The sequence below is a fragment of the Myotis brandtii genome, unplaced genomic scaffold (assembly GCF_000412655.1).
Source record: "Myotis brandtii unplaced genomic scaffold, ASM41265v1 scaffold280, whole genome shotgun sequence".
In the NCBI taxonomy this organism is placed as follows: Eukaryota; Metazoa; Chordata; class Mammalia; order Chiroptera; family Vespertilionidae; genus Myotis; species Myotis brandtii.
Genome location: NW_005360677.1, coordinates 1580239 through 1599785, shown reverse-complemented (window position 1 = coordinate 1599785; position 19547 = coordinate 1580239). Strand labels below are relative to the sequence as shown.

Genomic DNA, 19547 nt, shown 5'->3' with positions numbered 1-19547 from the left:
AACAGAGATTTATATTTTTGATATTTATTTTTATATATTTAAATGCCATTTAACGAAGACAAATCAACCAAAAAAATGAGTTCGCGTGTCACCTCTGACACGCGTGTCATAGGTTCGCCATCACTGTCCTAGGGGGTGAGTTATCTGTTCTGGGCCCTGAGAACGTTGCCAGAGAAGAAAAGGCAAGACCTCATCCTCCTGAATACCTGGGGAGAGAAGAGGCTTTTCGAGCTGTCACTGCCCCCTCCTCAATGCTGAGTCCAACGGGGTGGTGGCCAGTGCAAGAGGCCACCAAGCCTATTAAATTTGGTTTATTGTCTAAGGGGTCGTGGCAGGGTTTGCAGGAAGGGGTGTATAATTTGGGGTTCAGGAGGAGCCCCAGGCCTTGGGGAGGAGGATGACCTCTCCTGCTCTGCCCTCGATCATGCTGCTAGTAGGGGTGCCTCAGGGTGTGCTTCAAGATGGTCCGAATCGCCATCCACGTCTCCTGGGCCGTGGGGATGATCTGTGTGGCCGGTAACAGGAAGCCGTAGCGCCCAGTGTCCCGGAGCTCAAAGCTGAAGGAGTACTTGATGCCACTGTCATAGGCCCAGTCCACGGTGATCCCACTGGCCACATCTGGATACAAAAGGGCAAGGAAATGCCCCGAATGGAAGAACAGGGTGTGGCCCCAAGGAAAGTGAGCCTGGAGGCCAAACCCCAACCCACCTCAGACCCACCAAGCCTCCCAACCCAGGCCTTCACTTGGGCCGCACCCTGCTCACCCAGCCCGTTCTCTGCCCGGCAAACCTTCAGACTGCTAGGCATGGGGTCTTTGCCCTCCAGGGATGCTACAGACAGCCAGGCATTGGGAGCTGTGCACTAGTGAATGCAGTAAAGAAACAGCTCCCTGGTTAGGAAATCAGCTCTGGCCCAGCTAGACTTATGGCACTGCCGTGACCAGCCAGGCCCGCCAGACAGCCCAGAGCCTACACCTGCCCGCCCCGGGTGGATGTGGTGCCGGAGGAAGCAGCCAGGGGAAGGCTCACTCACAGAGGGTGGTGCTGATGCTGCCGTAAAGGTACTTGATCCCGTGGACCTCGTACAGGGCCTGCACTGCTCTCTTGGCAAGATTGTACTGCAGGATGACATCCAGAGGGTGAGGCTGGGGCTCTCCACACCCCACACCCTTACCAGCTGCTGAGAAGTAGGGAGTTGGGAGTCCTGGAAGTTGCATGTGTAGGTGGCTCTCGTGAGAAGGGAACACAGAACCTCCAAATTTGGACGTGATCACACGTGAAACTGAGCTCCCTCCTCCTCCCTACCATGAGGTCACTTGGTCCAGACCCTTGTTTCAGAGTGAGGGCCTGAGCCCTCTGGGAGTCTGCCAGATGCCTCCCCCAAGCCCTAAGAGGCCAATCTCACCAACTCCTCCTGGTTTGAAATAGGCTCCAGTGAGTGGCCATAAGGGTACATGAGCATCTGAGAGTAGCTGTGGATGGAAATCAGAGCCTTGATGTTCCCGTGGGCGGTGATGAAGTTCGCAATGGCAGACACCTCTGGCTCCGAGTGCGGGTAGGGCCCATGATACGTCTCTGAGCATGGATTGTCCTTAGAACCATTTCCTGGAAGTCAAACAAAACCACCCAAAGGGTTCAGACTCCCCGGTTTCAGAAAGACACTTAGCGCTCACAAAATACCCATCTATTCTCTACATTTCCCAGCCTCCTTTGCAGCTTGGTTGAGGCCATGTGACTACTCCTGACCATGACAATGTGTGCAGTAATGATGTGTCACTTCTAGTTCGAGGCAGTTAAGGGTAGGCATGACTTCTTCATACTCGCTTCTGATGGTGTGTGGTTGGAAGCAAAAAACTCTAGATCAGCAGTTCTCAACCTGTGGGTCGCGACCCCTTTGGGGGTCGAACGACCCTTTCACAGGGGTTGCCTAAGACCATCGGAAAACACATATATAATTACATATTGTTTTTGTGATTAATCACTATGCTTTAATTATGTTCAATTTGTAACAATGAAATTGGGGACCACCACAACATGAGGAACTGTATTAAAGGGCAGTGGCATTAGGAAGGTTGAGAACCACTGCTCTAGATGGAGGAAGTGTCCTGGATCCCTCCATCACCATCGGAAGAGATCTGCCAAGGAGAGTCACTGCCCACATTGGACTTTGTGTGCATGAAAAACAAACTTTTATTGTGCTGAGCCACTGGGATTTGGAGGGGTATTTGTTACTGCTGCACACCCTAATCTAATACCACACTGCGACTCAGCAATTCCTGTAAGGAGCTCCCTGGGTTTGTCTTTTGGGTGAGTCCTGACTGTGGTTCCATTAAAGAGGTGGGCCTGCCTCAGTAGTCACCTCCAGAGGAAACTCTAAGTCTCCAACCCCAGCTTCCCCTACGAGCAATGACCCCTTTGAGCTGACCCTTCATTGCCATCCTTCCATTGCCATGGGGAAGGCCTGGGTCAGTTGAGAGCTCGAACTCAGTGTCTGCTCAAGCTGTGCCACAGCTACAGCCCCAGGAGCCACATGGACTGGGGGCCAGGAAAAGAGAATAGATCTCCATAGTTACCCGAGGCTGGTCTGGGAACCACAGATACAACAAGTCTTTGAAATTTCTTCTTGGGGTCCTAAATTCGGGGAGAGGGCAAAGAGGAGCTGTGCCTCTATTTTGTTCACAAATTTAATTTGTCCCCATCTCCTCCTAGATTCTTTGCCCCCCACCTCTTTCCCTCCTATTTTGTTTTCCTCCCTCCCAAAGGGCCATGTTGTGGAGGGCTGGGCTGGGCTGGTCAAGATTTGTGGGTTAGAAACACATTTGGGAAGAACCATCCCAGTTTCTCCTCTCGTTCGTCCCCCCTGAAATGACTACACACAAGCCTGGTCCAGAGGCCAAGGGTCGCTCCAATATCTGGAGGCCCCTGCGGGTGCCAGAGCACCTCTTTTGACCCCCAGGGCAGAGGGCTGGCTGGAGAGCTGGGGGCTGGCCCCTGGACCAGTTCAGATGCTGCTCTGAGACTGCAGCAAACCGCTCCTCCCCAAGAGTGCAGGTGAGGGCGGTGTGTGTGGGAGGGATGATCTACGGATTACTCATTATGCGGCAGTTAAATTAAGGTAATAATAAAACCATAAACAAAATCTTCCTGCCTGAGTCACCAACCCAGACACACTGTTATTCCTGGCCAGAGGCAATTCTGTCACCGGAAGCGCATCCCCTCTTGGTCTTCAGGTCCTCACCTGGGGTGGGGACCCGAGCTGGAAGGGATGTGCTTGCAGGGAGCCAGGGTGTGAGGAGCAGCCCCAGGCTGGAGTCCGCCAGCTAACAGGGGCCCTGATTGTGGTGTCTCCCAGGAGCTTCTGCACCTGCTACACTTGATGAATGACAAATAGCAACAGATGAGCAGAGCGGGGGAGGCGGAGAGCTTTGTCTGCATTTGCAGCCCACGCATGGAAAGCCGTTCCCCTGCCAACGACCAGGTGGCTTTGCCCAAATATGGAGGAACACTTCAGGCCATTAGTTCTGGTTTGAGCTGAGCAGAATAAACTAATCTTCCCCTGACCAAATGGGAATTAGCTGCCTGCCTCTCTCTGCCGCTCACAAAGCCCTCTGCGCCTGCCTGTTTCACAAGTACCTGCTAATGGATTCATTAGCTATTTATTTTTCCTTCTCTAAAAATGTAATTTGTAGCAAGGGGAAATCTCTTGAAAGACATGGTAAATTATTAAAAGCAGCAATCTTTGAGTAGTGTTACACATTGTGTGTATATTGATTTTTTTTTCCTGTGGTGAAACAACAAACATTTTTTAAAGAAGTAATTTGTCTTTCTAGCCGGTCCGTCTCAGGGTCTGTGGGTACACACTTCAGCCAGTTCCAAGGGACGGCATGGCTGACTGCTTGGGGCAGGTGTCCGGCCATTTGGAGGTGGAAATGCCCAATTTTACACAGTTGTGTTCCCTTACACAGGCGGTTACACACACAGCCTCAGATCTCAGGAAAACCCCACAGTGTGGACTGGGGGGCTTCTCCCTGGATGCTTCAGAGCTGCCCTTACTTTTCAATGAGAGCCGACTCAAAGAAGCCAGGTTTTCAAAGTGGCAGGCATCCGGATCTAGAATGTTCTATCTCCTTGCTTTAGCCACCCAACTGTAGATCTGCGCTTTTTTCTTAAAATATATTTTATTGATTTTTTTACAGAGAGGAAGGGAGAGGGATAGAGAGTTAGAAACATCGATGAGAGAGAAACATCAATCAGCTGCCTCCTGCACACCTCCTACTGGGGATGTGCCCGCAACCAAGGTACATGCCCTTGACCGGAATCGAACCTGGGACCTTTCAGTCTGCAGGCCGACGCTCTATTCACTGAGCCAAACCAGTTAGGGCTAGATCTGCTTTTTAACAGCAATGGCACTGTCTCCTGTGGAGCCAAACCCCGACCACCACCACCACCCCCAGCATGGTGCGGGTGCCACATCTGGGGCCAAGGGCTGTGGCCATGCAACCTCTCCCCTGGACACTGTCCTAGCTAGACCCAGCCTCCCACCCATGCTGGGTTCCCAGGTCCACATACTCGTCTCTGGGCTTTCTGGAGGCCTCCGTTTCCTCATCCGGTCCCCATGCGCCTGGCATGGTAAGGGAATAATCAGGAAGAATACCAGGGAACCGGGAGGAAGCTGCCCACCCCTCCCTGGACTCATACAGTCCGGCAGATAAACCCCGCCAGCAGCTCAGGGTTACAAAGTCATTGGGTCAAAAATAAAAAAATAAAAACGGGCTCAAGTGGTATTGATGATAAGGAATTGGCTTATTCTATGTTTGAAGTATTGTTCCGGTCTCCCCAGAGGGCAAATTTCAGAGTGCAGCTCTCAGGAAATGAGTTTGGAGGCATTTTCTTGTGGCCTGCTCTCTTCAAGAAAGGCTCGAGGCATTTCAGGGGCATCATAAACTCTGAATTTTAAACAACCAGCAAGATGACCTGGTACCTCCTTAAGCCCTTCTCTGCGTATTTCCGATTTGGCCTTTGCAGTTACGCTGTTTCCATGTTTCTCATGAGGGCTTAGCACATGCGTACATTTCCCACACGTGTACAACCTGTCCCCGTATCTCACAGCCAGCCCTAGGCACGCGCTCGCCTGTCCCTGGCCACGACTCACTTGCGTGAGCCAACTACATTGCCTCCCAAGTCAAGGGTCACCATAATCTGACTGTGTGGGAGACAGGTCAAGGACCAAGTCCTTCTCCGGCCCCGCCCGCAGGTCCGGCAGATGCCCTACCTCCAAAGCCCGACCTCCAGTTCCTGTTCAGATCCACACCAATGCAGGCGATTCCGGGTTGGTTGGACTTGTTCTTCCGCCACAAGCGGTTCTGAGAAAGCCCAGGACGATGACCTCATTACTGAGCCCATTCCCAGGGTGGGAGCCCCTGGCAGCCTGGCCTAGGAAGGGGGGTCTGGTGGGACAGGGAGGACAAAGTGAAGGAATCGCTGGGGCAGGAGCAGGGGGCATGGGGCTGGACCCAGGCTGCAGATCAGACTCTTTGCGGTTAAAGCCAGGGTGCAAGCGGGAGGTCGGAGGACAAGGGCTGCAGCTTCAGTCCTGAGCGGCCCACCTTCCTCGGTGAGACTCTGCAAGGAACCCGAGGGGCAGGCAGGCCCCAAGGGAACCTCAGCTCAGCTCCCCAAAGCAGAAGTGACCGTTCCTCCTCCCCCCAGAGCCCCTGACCCCCTCCCTCCCAGGTGCCCTCACCATGCTGTGGGTAAAAGCAAAGCCGTCAGGGTTGGAGACGATCTCCAGGAAGATGTCCATGGTGTTCAATAGGCTTGTCAGGATGTAATCTTTGCCGTGGTCACTGACAATCTGCAAGAAAAAAACAGAGTGGGACGGGGTGAGGGGCGGAAGGCCCTGCTGGGCTCTCCTCCGAGGTGGGGCAGGACATTTGCACAGCCAGTGCTGCAGGCAGCGAGGACGTCAGGCCATGAGGCACATCCTTCGTACAGAGGCAAAGGCTTGGGTTTTAAGCAAATAAAAGGCAGAGGCTAGATGGGAGCTCTGTGCTGCAAAAGACCAGCTGGCAGCTGCTCCAAAGGGCAGAGAGCACCCTGAGTTTTAAAAAAACCAAGTATAATATTTCATCTGGAGGTGCCCTTAAATATTCAAGCAGCTCCCGCCCCCTGCCCCAGCCCCCATCCTCCGTGCTGACCTGCTTGGCAATCCAGATGCCGGTGGCATGGGTGATCCACTCCCGGGAGTGAATTCCAGTGTCGATCCAGATGGCCTGGCGCTCAGAACCGCCGGTGCTAAACTGGGGAAAAGCACCGGGACCCATACAAGTTTGAACGGAGGCAGCTACATGGCTGTCCCTGGGCTGCCGGGAAGGAGGCCCCGGGTGTATCCTTACTGTCTGGGGTGATCCTAGATGCCCGAGATGGGGGGCTGTGTGTGCAGGTTCCTGTGCGTGAGCCCATGAAGTGCACACGTGCTTGAATCCTGGCAGCACAGTACTGCTCCGGGCGAGCCGTGACCCGGCCAGAAGCACAGAATTGCCCCCGCCTGTAAGTATCGTAGACACTTCTGGTGCTTCTCCAACGTTAAGGGTACGAGAACTCCCCGGGCATCTTACTAAAATGCAGATTCTGATGCAATATGTCTGGGGGGAGGGGTCTGAAGCGGGGCATTTCTAACAAGCTCCTGCGGATGCTGCGGCCACGGGTGCGGGTGTGAGGACCACACTTTGAGTAGCAAGGTTTCTGACAACTAAAGAAAGAACACGGAAGGCCCTGGGGTGAGTCACCGCGGGGACAGACAAAGGCAGGTCTGAGGTTTGGTGAGATCACTTGGCCTCAGAAGAGCCCCCCGGGCACTGCAGAGAGCAGCAGCGCCTGTCTTCTCTGAGGGCTGGATGTCAAATGCCCTGCACGGTCCATGCTCCTGAGTGCCCTTTGGGGCACGTGCTAAGAAATGCTTCCCGGCGGGTTCCACACTCTACTCCATCCTGCCTCCCTCCTGACCAAGGACACTGCGCTGCTAAGTTTGCTCAAACTCTGTTGCCAAGGGTCCTTGTGAAGGGCTGGGAGGTCCCCCCAGAGACTCAGGTCTACCTGTGGGGCTGCCTGAGCCAGACGACCTCAGTCATTTGTAAATGAATTTGTAAATGAGGCCGCGAGGTCCCCCCAGAGACTCAGGTCTACCTGTGGGGCTGTCTACCTGTGAGCCAGATGACCTCAGTTATTTGTAAATGAGGCCGTGCTGTACGTACCTCTCTTCCCATTTAGCAGATGAAGTAACTGAGGAAACAGGAAGAAGGCTGACTCACCCACACTCATCCCCCAAATCCAGGGTGGGGCCTGCCACTCTGCCAGTCCACCTTCGTGGCAACCCTCCCACCTACCTCCTGACCCAGGACATGCCAGGCCACCACACTGTCACCTGCCCATGCCTACAAGGGCGGGTCCCTGATTACCGCAAACCCAAAGTTCATGGGTCACCTCAAGACAGGAGCATACACATCTTCTCTTTCCCTAAAACTTCTACTCAGCCCTGGCCGGTGTGGTTCAGTGCGTTGGAGTGTCGTCCTGTGCACCAAAGAGTTTCATGTTCGATTCCCAATTGGGGCTCATGCGGGAGGCAACTGATTGATGTTCCTCTCTCTCTCTCTCTCTCTCTCTCTCTCTCTCTCTCTCCCCACCCCCTCTCTGAAGTCAATGAACACATCCTCGGGTGAGGATTTTAAGAAATAAATAAATAACAACCTCCTATCCTGTCACAACCCCACATGAGCTCAATCTTATGCCAGAGGCTCTCACTGTAGAGTCTAGTGGTCAACACTGCTAGCTTTTACCTTCAGGACAAGAATGGGTCGATTTTCAAAGCTGTGGCCAATCTGAATTTTTGAGACAAGATCCGCATGCTCAGTGACGAAGCTGTCGATCCAGCTATATATCTGAAAGGAATGAAGTTTATCAGATGGGCAGTTAAGCAAGACGAGGGTGAACCCCAGGACCTCTCTGAATAGTCTCCTTCTCCCATCCCACCCTCCCTACTACTTTCCCACCTCTCCTGAGGATCTGAACGAACCCACACCAAAAACTAAAAGAAGACAACCTCCAGGCTGAAGGCAAAAGGCTGTGGTGGGCCTGGGTTCTCGGGCTGCTCACCACCAGGCAGAGCAAAGACTTTGCCTGGAAGAACAGCATGTGCTGACCCTACTCAGTGCCCCAGGGCCGGCCTGCAAGGCTCTCTCAGGATGGAAGTTTCTCTTGGTTCCATTCACCACATTTGACAGATCTCATAGACCTGGCAATGTCGTTTTTGGCCTCCTTGCTCCTTTTGGATTCTAAGCCACTTGAAAGCAGGGTGATTTATCTCTGATATCAGTAAACACTGATGGGCTATGTTAATTCATTCTCTTAGTCTTTCAATGCATATCACTGAATTAACAAATATATGAAAGAATGTGGATCCTCCATTACAGGCCTTGTGAAATGGGAAGAGTGAAGAAGAGGGTAATAAAGTGGGCCAATAATGGATCCTCCATTACAGGCCTTGTGAAATGGGAAGAGTGGAGAAGTGGGTAATAAAGGGTAATGTCACACCCTTCCTATGGAAATGGGAGCTGTGCCTTGAGTTAGTTTCTTCTGAACTCTCCTTGCGGATTCTCCTTTATAGACAAGGCACAATCAGTCATACCTGCCCTAACTGGCTGTGACTGTGATTATGAAGGCAGCTCTGTTCTACAAAATGGCTCTCCAACACTCCTGGCTTCCCACCCTTTCTACACTCTAGATTATGAAGGCAGCTCTGTTCTACAAAATGGCTCTCCCGCCCTTTCTGCACTCTGGTTCCCACTGCTGGGGCCACTTAACACCAGGAGTGGTCGTGGTGAGGTCAGGACCCCTGGACCCCTAGTCAGAGCTAGATAGGAAGGTGCCTCTACCTGCTCCATGCTGGCCAGTGCGGGTCCTGCCTTCGTGTCCCACCTAGGAGACCATCCCTCTGGCCCAGAACCTGCCATGAGCTGACTGTTGAGCCGCGATCCCCTCGATCTAAATCCTGGCTTCTGGATCTCTGAAGCTGCCTACCTAACGGACCTTCACCCAATGTCTGCTCCACACTCTCCAACTGCCAGTTCACCGTCTCCCATAGACCCCAGAGTCCTTCACTAGCCTCTGCCAGAAGCTGGAGACCCTGAGGACCCCAAGGGAAGACAGAGGCCGGAGCTTGACCCAGCAGACCTACCTCCTCCAGGGTGTGGTAAGAGGAGTAACTGAAGCTGCTGGTGCTGCGCTCCAGCCGGCGGGACTTCGCCATGGCCTCTCTCTCCTGGTCCAGCAGCACCTAGGTGACGGGGGCACATGTCGGGAGGGAAGGGGTGGGCTGGGACAGGCATGCCCCTTCCGAGCCCGGCCTCAGGTGGCTGCGCACAAGGACAGCATCAACACAGGAGAATGAGCCACCATGAGCATGAGCTGCGAGACAAGAGGAGACCCTTCTGCTTGACAAGCTGGTGTTCACGAGGCCATTTCCCAGACAAGCACAGGGCACGGAGCAGAGAGCCGTGTCCTAAGTCTGCCACTGCTGCTCACTTGCTATGGGACCTTAGCCTTCGTTTCCTCGGCGTGACCATTGGGACAGCAACACCGGCCTTGCCCATCTCATGGGGTAAAATGTAATCGTGGATATGGACGTGTTTTGGAAAAGATGCCCATGTTCTACTGCCAGCATCACCTTTGCCCTCTGTGAACATTCGGTTGAGTTAAGGCCTGCACTGAGCCATGAACACTGACCACTGGGGAGCAGAGCGCTCCCCAACCCACAACATCCACTCTACCCCCAGAAAGTGGCCTAGACAATTGGTGTCCAAGCCATTTAGAAAGCCAGTCCAAATATTTATGATTAAAGTGCCAACAGGCTTTCACTCACCATCTTCACTGCCCCTTAATTATATCTAGATATAGATATAAATATAGGTATAGCCCTAGCCAGTTTGGCTCAGTGGATAGCGCATCAGCCTGAGGACCAAAGGGTCCCGGGTTCGATTTGGTAAAGGGCTCGTACCTTGGTTGCAGGCCCCTCCCCCATCCCGGCCCTGGTCAGGGTTCATGCAGGAGGCAACCAATGGATGTGTTTCTCTCACATCGATGTTTCTCTCCGTCTTTCCCTCTCTCTTCTACTCTCCCTAAAAATCAATCGAAAAATATCCTCGGGTGAGGATTAAAAAAATATAGATGGATAGATAGATAGATAGATAGATATAGATAATATAGAGATAGATATAGAGATACAGATCTGCACACGTAAATATACATGTATGTATATAGATAGATCTTTATGTCTGTGTGTATATACACAGAGAGAGCAAACAAATATGTAAAATGTAAACAACAGGTGAAAAGTCCATCCTATTACTCTTGCAATTAAAAAGCGTTTTAAATTAATGAGAGGACGACATCACGAGCCAAGGACAGCAAGACACTAAAATGCCAAAAAATATATGAAAACGCTAACAATGGCTGTTAGGATAGAAGAATTAGGATTTGACACAATTTTTTTTCTTTTCTCTGCTTTTGCATTTGGGCAACATCCTTATCCCACTCCAATAAGTAAGAGCTTCTACGTGAATAAATAATACTAAAACAAAAACAAAAAAGCCCTAGCGATGAAAATACCGTGGCAGCCACGGAGCCCTCAGGCCCAGGGCTGGAGAGAGCCCTCCCCCGGACCTGCTCTGCCGGGCACTGTGGCCCCAGTGGCTCGCTCACGACCTCGCTCAGGTTCAGAGGTTAGGCTAGGACTGGAAACCCATGTTTGGGGCTCATTTTATTGCTTGTTGAGCACCGACTACATTTGAGGCGATTGTACTTGCCGTGCTTCCTGGCGGGACTGGCTGGGCTGAGGACGGTGCCAGCTGGGCAAGGCCGGGCTACCGGTTGAGTGAGAGGTGGTGGGAGGGGTCCTGACCCTTGCTGGCACCAGCACCACCCTGGGAAGCCCTAACAAAAGGAATTTGTCTTCTTCCCAGGAAATCAACGGACATCTCAGCAGCCCCCCATGACCCATGTGTGCCGGGCACTGAGCCGGGCACTGCCAGCTGTGGGAGCAGCTGCGGGGGAGAGAGCAGGCCTGTCCAGGTCACCAGACTCAGGGCCCATCCGTCCCTGCTCGGGCCCCAGCAAAATAAAGTTAAAGAATCCATAAGTCAAAAAAAAAAAAAAAAGAATCCATAAGTTTAACTTTCTGGGGACTGGTGGAGGCCGGCGGTGGGGGAAGGAGTGGGACAGGAAGGAGAAATTGGAAAGAAAGGACCAGGGGCCCCCTCTTCCCACACAGCCCAGGGACACCCACAGGAAGACAGCTCCCACAGGCTGTGCTTTGTTCCACACAACAGCTTGGAGGCAAATGGGAAGTCGGCACCGAACTGCAAATATCTTTCCAAATACCCTCGCAGCCCTGTGAATGGATCTGACACCGCTCACACACTGGGAATGCTCAGCTGGGCCCCAATTCCAGGAACATTAATCTACCCTGGCCCGAAAAAGACACAGATGTTTGCTCCCCTCACAGGGCCCAGGGAAGGGGATGGGAGGGCTAAGAATGCAGTCTTGCCACAGGCTCAGGAATGCCTAATTACAGCCCTGTCAGGCTGCTCTGAGAGGAAAGGGAGAGAGAGAGAAACCTCAGAAGGCAGCCATTTGCCTCCCTGGAAGCCAGAACCTGACAGGGAAAGTAATACCTCCGTGTGAATTAATTTATGACAGGAGTAGGGAAGGATGGGGGGCATTAAGCAGAGAACAGCACCTCCAGGAAGCCGGAGGGGAGGAGACGGAGGGCCCCCAAAAGTGAAGTTGACAGCGGAGGGAACTCACTGGGCAGCGGGGCTCGGACCACAGACAGGAAATGGACACAGCTCATAGAATGGGGGGGGGCGAGGGGAGAGGGGCGCTGACCCCGCTCTGTGACCACAGCAGTCCCTCCCTCAAGGTCCCTGCCCTGCTCTTCCAGGCCTAACGTTTGCAATAGCAGCTACACGGCGGGTGGTAACTACAGTCCACGCCTGTGGGGGGTTGAGGGGGAGGTAATAGATTGGGGATGTTAGAATGGACCCCCTGACAGATCAAGGCTAAGCTATGGCATCACTGCCCGAAAGGCAGCTTACAACACCACACAAACAACAACGACAACCTCTGAGGAGGCAGATGGCACAAGAGCGAAGGGTGCCGGGCCTGGAGCAGCTGTCTCGGATGAAATCCCGACGCTCTCCCTGACTTGGGCAAGTGACTAATTTCTCTGTGTCTCCATTACATGGGGGTCATGTTATCACACACTTCAGCAGATGTCCTCATGAACATTAGAAGGGTTAATATGCCTAAGATGCTTAGCACATTGCCTAACATGTAGAAAATACTAGCTGTGCTAATGACCGTGACAATGACAGGACAACAAGAGCAGCTCTTGGGGTGACTCCAGGACTCCGTGATAGAGCAATCATTGCCAGGCATGACCAGGAAATCTGGATTCCTCCCGCGGGGAGTGGTGTGTGTAGGACTTGGGAAGGCAGAGCACGCTCATGAATGGTCGCTTGTGTGAGTCAGTGAGCACCTGCTCCCACCGAGGATTAGTCCTTCTGTCCATGTCCCCCTAGTGCAGCCAGACTCTGCCTCTCCCTCAGGGCCTTACCCCTGATGGCCTCCTCCTTCCCTTGCCTTCTCCTGCACTCATCCCTGCCTGTCCTCCTCTTCTCTTTATTTAATTATTATTTTTAATCAATTTTTTTAAGCCTCACCTGAGGATATTTTTCCATTGATTTTTAGAGAGAGGGAAAGAAAGAGAGAAACATCAATGTTGCCTTAAGACAGAGAGAAACATCAATGTGAGAGAAACACTTCGCTTGGTTGCCGCCTGCAGGCACCCCAAACCAGGGGAGGAGCCTGCAACCAAGGTACATGCCCTTGACCGGAATCAAACTTGGGACCCTTCAGTCCACAGGCCAATGCTCTATCCACTGAGCCAAACCAGCTAGGGCCCTCCTCTCCTCTTTAGAGCTGCCCCCCACCCCCACCCCCGCCCCAGTCAACCGCATTTCTACTTTGGAATCTCTTCCAAACAAGTGTTTATTGAGCACACTGAACACTAAAGATATGGTGGTCTAGTAGGGGATACAGACAATAAACAAGGTAAATAAGTCAATTACACAGGATAATAAAAGGAGAGAAATGATGCAGAGGAAGGAGGGAGGGAATTGGGGGAGTATGGAGAAGAAGGGTGCATTTTAAAATAAGGTGAAAGGGTGACATGTGAATAAGATTTTGAAAGCAGTGAGGGAATAAGCCAGGCAGATAACTGCAGAAACAGCATTCCAACTATAAGGACCAGCATGTGCAAAGGCCCTGAGGTGTGAATCTAGTCAGGAAAGGGTCAGGCAAGTTTGAGGTACAGCAAGGAGGTCCGGGTGTCTGAAGCAGAGTGAGCAAGGGGGAAGTAGTGAAGAGTGTGGGACTCAGACCATGTAGAACGGGGGGGGGGGGACGACGACACCTGGCCCGTGAGCCATGTAAGGCAGAGAAATCATTTGGTCTGGTCCTACCAAGGCATTAGGGGTGAGTTAATTACATGTTTAACCAAATCTAGCAGGCTAATTTTTAAAAATATATATTTTTATTGATTTCAGAGAGGAAGGGAGAGGGAGAGAGAGATAGAAACATCAATGATGAGAGAGAATCACTGATTGGCTGCCTCCTGCAGGCCCCACACTGGGAATCAAGCTCACAACCAGGGCATGTGCTCTGACCAGGAATCGAACCATGACCTCCTGGTTCATAGGCCGATGCTCAACCTTTGAGCCACGCTGGCCAGGCAAGCCAGCTAATTTTTAAGTTGATAATTTCGTTTGGCTCTCAAATGATGTTATAAATATCCAAATGGCCCTTGGCACAAAAAAGGTTCCCCATCCCTGATAGAGCCTTACAGCCATTTTAAGAACTTTGGCTTTTACTCTGAGTTGGGATGTCATTGAGGGTTTTAAACAGAGGAGTGATATAATCAGACTTGAATATTTTTAAAGGACCCGTGTGGTTGCTGTTTTAAGACCAGGCAATAAAGCCCTAGCTAGCCAGTTTTTTCAATGGTTAGAGCGTCAGCCCTCAGATTGAAGGGTCAAGGGTTCAATTCCAGTCAAGGGCACATACCTCAGTTGCAGGCTCCATCGCCGGCCCCGGTCCAGATCAGTGGGAGAGGCAACCAATCGATATGTCTCTCTGACATTGATATTTCTCTCTTTCTATCTCTCCCTTCCACTCTCTCTAAAAAGATCAATGGTGAAAATATTCTCAGGTGAAAATTAACAAAAACAAACAAACAAAAAAAGACTAGGCAATAAGGAGATAAGGGTGCGGACAGGGAGGCCAGTTAGAAAACTATCCAGGAGACAGCTGAAGGAGTGTTGGCCCAGGTGGTAACATAGGGATTTGCTGATGGATTGGCTATGGGATGTGAGAAAGGAGTCAAGCATGACTCCAACAATTGAAAGAATTTCCTGAGCTGAGGGAGGCCGCAGAGAGCTCTCTGGGGGGCCTTGGAAGCTCGGTTGGGACCAGTGAAGTTTGAGATGCCAGCAAGGTATGTGAGTCTGGAGTTAAGGGAGGAATATGAGTCTGGCTGGAGCTGTGAATATGGGAGTATTCAGGAGGCTGATGGTATTCAATGCCATGATCCTTGGCCTCGAGGGGACAGAGAAGAGGTCAAAGGACAAAGCTGGGAAACAGGACACCACCCTGCAAAGGAGCAGCCGGTAAGATGGGCGACCCAGGCGGGTGCGGAGATGTGAGTCTGGAGTTAAGGGAGGAATATGAGTCTGGCTGGAGCTGTGAATATGGGAGTATTCAGGAGGCTGATGGTATTCAATGCCATGATCCTTGGCCTCGAGGGGACAGAGAAGAGGTCAAAGGACAAAGCTGGGAAACAGGACACCACCCTGCAAAGGAGCAGCCGGTAAGATGGGCGACCCAGGCAGGTGCAGACTTCCAGACTGGGTGATAGCTGGAGGTGGGGGAAACGGATCAAGGGAGGATTTTTTTTTTAAGGTGGGATAAATAACTCTGTATTTGTAAGCTGATGGGAGCGATTCAGTTGAGAGGGGGAACTGGTGAAGCAATATTTACACTAAATTGTGTTTTGCTCTAGATGCTCAGAGCATGGGTGATTTTTGTTGTCTCCTTTATGCTTTTCCCTATTTTCCAAATTACCTAACATGAATATTTATTAATTTTGTAATCAGAAAAAAAGCCATTAAAATCCACAGAGCTGATTGCTCAAGTGAAGCTTTTCCACGGTGACTCATCTACAGGAAACAACAACAACAACCAAAGGGCTGACAAGAACGAGGAGGTGAAGAAAAATTAAATGCAAATAGAGCTCACTCAGCATCAGATAATTTCTTGCCTGGCCCACTGCAATTTCCTCACCACCCTTCCCCCCTCCCTGCTCCTGTCCCCAACTCAACATTGTCACTGTCAGAGGGATTTTTCTTCAATGCAAATCTGACCATGTCAGAGACCTCCATGGGCTCCCTCGCCGTTTGGGGGATAAAATCTTGACCTCTTCACCCCGCAGAGGATGCCCTTTGTGATCTGGACCGGCCTCATCGCCAATCTGGGGCCCCCCTTCCCCTCCCAGTCCCCCCTCTCTGCTCTTCAGCCACACCGTAATTACCGCCTTTTCAGAGCAACTTGCGGGGCCTCTTGTAGTCGCTCCCATAGCAACCTGCTCCACTCCCTCTGTGCACTCATCCACTCCATTGTAATCACTGCTTCACCCCCTCCGCTCCCCACCCCCACCTCACTCAGCTCCCTGGATACAGACCAGTTCTCATCTTTGTATTTCCAGCACCTTGCCCGATACCCAGCACAGAGTACACACCGCTGTATCTGTGTGTTGAATGAATGAACCTGAATGAATGAACCCAACTCTTCTATCTCAAGCATCCCTCTGACCATGGGGATGCGGGGTGGGGGGACATGTCCCTCTTCAAATCTCTCCAGTGCCTCTGGCCAAAGTGAAAGCCTAGTTCTATCAAGCAAGCTCGCCCTCTTTCCTTTCCTTCTCCCATCGACTCATTCAGCCAGCATTTATTAAGCCCCAGCTAGACGGCAGGTCCTAGCGTAGGTTCTGGGGCATAAAGATGGATATGGAGCATGGCCCTGGGCCTTGTGGGGCTCAGGGGAAGAGGCGTGTGTCCCTCTGGGCATGCTCTTCCAGAACCTACCAATAGAGCAATTCCGCAGACAGTTGTTGAGGGCCCACCATGCAGGAAACACTGCCAAAAACTGGGGCTGAGAAGATCCAGAAGACAGAAGAAATCAGGCCTCTGCGTTAATCGCTGGAGCAGCAGACTGGAGGCCAGAAACCTGAGTGGTGCAAAGCCCTTCCCCTCCTGTTAGCGCCTCTGAGCTTTCCTCCTCCTGGACACCTTTTCCCTTCATCGCCACAAATCAACTCGGCACGGCAGCCTCCCCCACCCCAGCTCCCTCTAAGCCAAAACTGGATCTCGCATCTGACAATCAGAGCTTGATGTGTTGCAGACAGAGCGAGTTGGTGAAAATCCTGCCTGGCTGGGTTAGGGCTGAGAGTCCAGGGCATTTTACTGAAAATGAGTAAAAATTCCCCCCAACCCCCCACCTCCAGGGACTCCAGAGCTGGGGACCACAGTGAGGGGAGGGGGTCGGCAGGAGGAGGTTACAGGCTGACAGAGAGAGGATGGACCAGCTTCAAAGAAGCTGGTGGGGAAAGGGGGAAGGGGGAGGGAGGCAGGGCTCAGAGGTGCCTCTGGAGCTATTCCTGATGTGCAGAAACCAACAGGAACTTTTTAGAGACCTTTTCATATCTGTTTGCCAAATGCTGCGGGGTTTCCAGGATGGAGAAGGAGCAGGGAAATGCAAACTTCAAAACGCAGGCATGGGCTACAATGAGAACGGAGCGCGATTTCTTTTGATGTGGTGGCCTCTCTTGTCTGTGGGAGTTTCCCCATTTTTGTTTGTGGGGATTTAATTAGAGAAATAGCCCACCCCCCACATGTGGAGCGGGAAACAGATGTGCCTGGTGAGGATAAAAGTCTTTGAATGGACCTGAGTGCCCCGGCCTGGTGCTGGCCTGGGAAAGGAATGCCGCCTAATGCGCTTATCCCCTGGCATGTGGTGTCAAGTGTGTGCGCCACAGGAGACTCCGTGTTCCCACACTCGGGGGAGAGGAGATTAGCCGCAGCACCGCGTGTTTGGGAACGAACCTCCGGGGACACAAAGCTACAGGTACCCCACAGCCTCTGCGGAGGGTGCCCAACACCTCAATGGAGGAAGGGGGCCCCTGGGAACATCCTCGAAGACAAAACAATTGAAATAGAATTCCATAGTGTTCAGAAAAGACACTGGAAGGGGCAGCCACCAGGGGGGCATGGGGAGAAGGGGTGCCCAAGATGAAGTCTCTCTTTGCCCTACCCAAGGGCCGGTCTGCAGCCACTTCTCCCAAAGCTGTTCCCCTGGGACAGTGGTCGGCAAACTCATTAGTCAACAGAGCCAAATATCAACAGGACAACGATTGAAATTTCTTTTGAGAGCCAAATTTCTTAAACTTAAACTATACGTCCTCAATCTGATTGAGGTACGTTCGCTGAGGTCAACCCCTTCCAACTCTCCCATCCACACTCGTCTTGTATACTTGTTTCGTCTGTCTCCTTTCGTTCATCCTCTCTATATGTCCAAACCATCTCAACACACCTTTCTTAATCCTCGACACTACATCTTCTTTCATTCCACAACGTTCCCTAAAATTAACTTAATAAACTTTACTTTTGTCACCCGCGAGCAATTTGCGGACGCGACTAGCACTAACCACTGCACCACGAGACTGCTGACTGGCTCACTCAACTTGTGCATGAGTCAATCGCGCGCCCGCGCGGCTCCGCCTGCACCGCGTCTCCTGTCGCAGGACCTACCAACACCCTCCACTTCTTCTAATGCCACTTCTTCAAAATACGCTCGCCCAGGCCGAAAAACGACTTCTGCACATGGGCCACGAAGTTTCAATCGCACTGTACGTGTGCGCCCGCACGTGGTATTTTGTGGAAGAGCCACACTCAAGGGGCCAAAGAGCCGCATGTGGCTCGCGAGCCACGGTTTGCCGACCACGGCCCTGGGAGAATCCTGCCCGGGAGAGGGGCCTCGGACGAGAGCCCTGCGGTGGAGGGGGTCGGGAAGCCACAGCAGGGCTCACACTGGGCTCCTCTGGAATGAGGGGACTCCCTGGGGATGGCTGGGACACCACGGGGACCCGGAGGGGCAGTCAGGAAGCAAGGGGGGCCTCCAGAGCTGCCGCACAAAAGCCCGAGCTACTTCCTCCGGCTCCCTTCTCCACCTTAGCCCTGGGTCTTTTTTTCTCCACGTTGAGCCCGAACCAGAAAGGCAGCGCTGGGCGGGCCCTCACCTGGATGTCCTCGATCATGACGCTGTAAGCGAGGCCGTGAGACTCCAGATAATCTTTGACGTCTTTCAGTTCAGAGAAAGGAACTCTCATGTCCACAGGGAGGCTGGGCCTGGCCGGGCCACGCCAGAAATCCACCTTGTTCACAAAGGAAAGAAAAACGGGGGCCTGTGTCCCCTGTCCTTACACACGACCCTGTAGGCGCCCCGGAAAAACCAGGTGATCTCGTACAGAGAGGAAAGGGCCCCGTCCCCTGATGAAAACCCTAAGGCCGAGCAGAAAGATGCGCAACAATAAAAGATCCCCAGGTCACTGAGTTTCTGTCCCTAAGTCGGGCCCTTTCATCACCCAGGCTCACACTGCAACGTTGCCCAAGTCCCAAGAGCCCAAAGCAGTTGCTACAAGAGAGACAGCTCCTCCTCTGGAACATGAACATGGACAAGAACGTGGTCAGAAGACAGAGACCTCGCTGCCCTCAAACCTAAAGAAGCAGGAGAGGCCTCACCCGGAGTCCCAGGTCATCCGAATGCTACGTCCATTTTTCAGTTTCTAAAATGGACAGAGTAACTATAAGGCGTTACGAGAGCGGGCTGGTAAGGGCACTCATACAAATCGGAACGAGGGCTCTGGGCCACATCCAGAAATAGCTGGTTGTTTCAACAGCCCTCAAACAGAGTCCTTCTATTACAGTCGTTGACGGAAATGTTTTCCATTGTGGAATACTCGCAGAGGACAAATGTTCTTGGAAACCAATGCTCATCTGACAGGGACGAGCCCAAATAAAACACAGGTCTGCCAAGCGAAGCCCTTCCAGTTCTTTCAATTGGCAAACAGATGTGCCCAGTCTGCGTGCTGCATGGCATCCCACCCAGAGACAGATGTGCCCCCCACCCCGTGTGGCTTCAGGACATTTTAGCTGGATCCAGAGCGGCCCCCACAGGGTCCCCTCAGCGGCCCCATCCAGGACAGAGGGGAAAGCCAACAAGAGCTGCCCAGCCTTCTGGGCAAGTGCTCCCAGCCTTTCCTGAAGAGGAGCCACCGTTGATTTTTCCATAGTTCTGTGATGTTTGGCAGAGCCATCAGAGAGC

At 52.4% G+C, this 19547-nt stretch overlaps 1 protein-coding gene across 2 annotated transcripts in view; it reads right to left on the bottom strand.

Moving 5' to 3' along the window:
- Positions 1-149: 149 nt before the first annotated feature.
- The window catches only part of CPA5 (carboxypeptidase A5), a 21322-nt gene continuing 1924 nt past the window's right edge, over positions 150-19547 (bottom strand). The window contains exons 3-11 of one of the 2 annotated variants that reach the window (XM_005868951.2): positions 18463-18597; positions 9232-9330; positions 7835-7936; positions 6197-6298; positions 5743-5853; positions 5272-5362; positions 1405-1604; positions 1033-1117; positions 150-618 (exon numbers count right to left, since the gene is read on the bottom strand). In XM_005868951.2, the coding sequence (XP_005869013.1) occupies positions 431-618; positions 1033-1117; positions 1405-1604; positions 5272-5362; positions 5743-5853; positions 6197-6298; positions 7835-7936; positions 9232-9330; positions 18463-18597 (1113 nt within the window). In that variant the 3' untranslated portion in view covers positions 150-430. The remainder of the gene's footprint in view (positions 619-1032; positions 1118-1404; positions 1605-5271; positions 5363-5742; positions 5854-6196; positions 6299-7834; positions 7937-9231; positions 9331-18462; positions 18598-19547) is intronic. The other variant, XM_014541821.1, reaches the window with a different exon arrangement.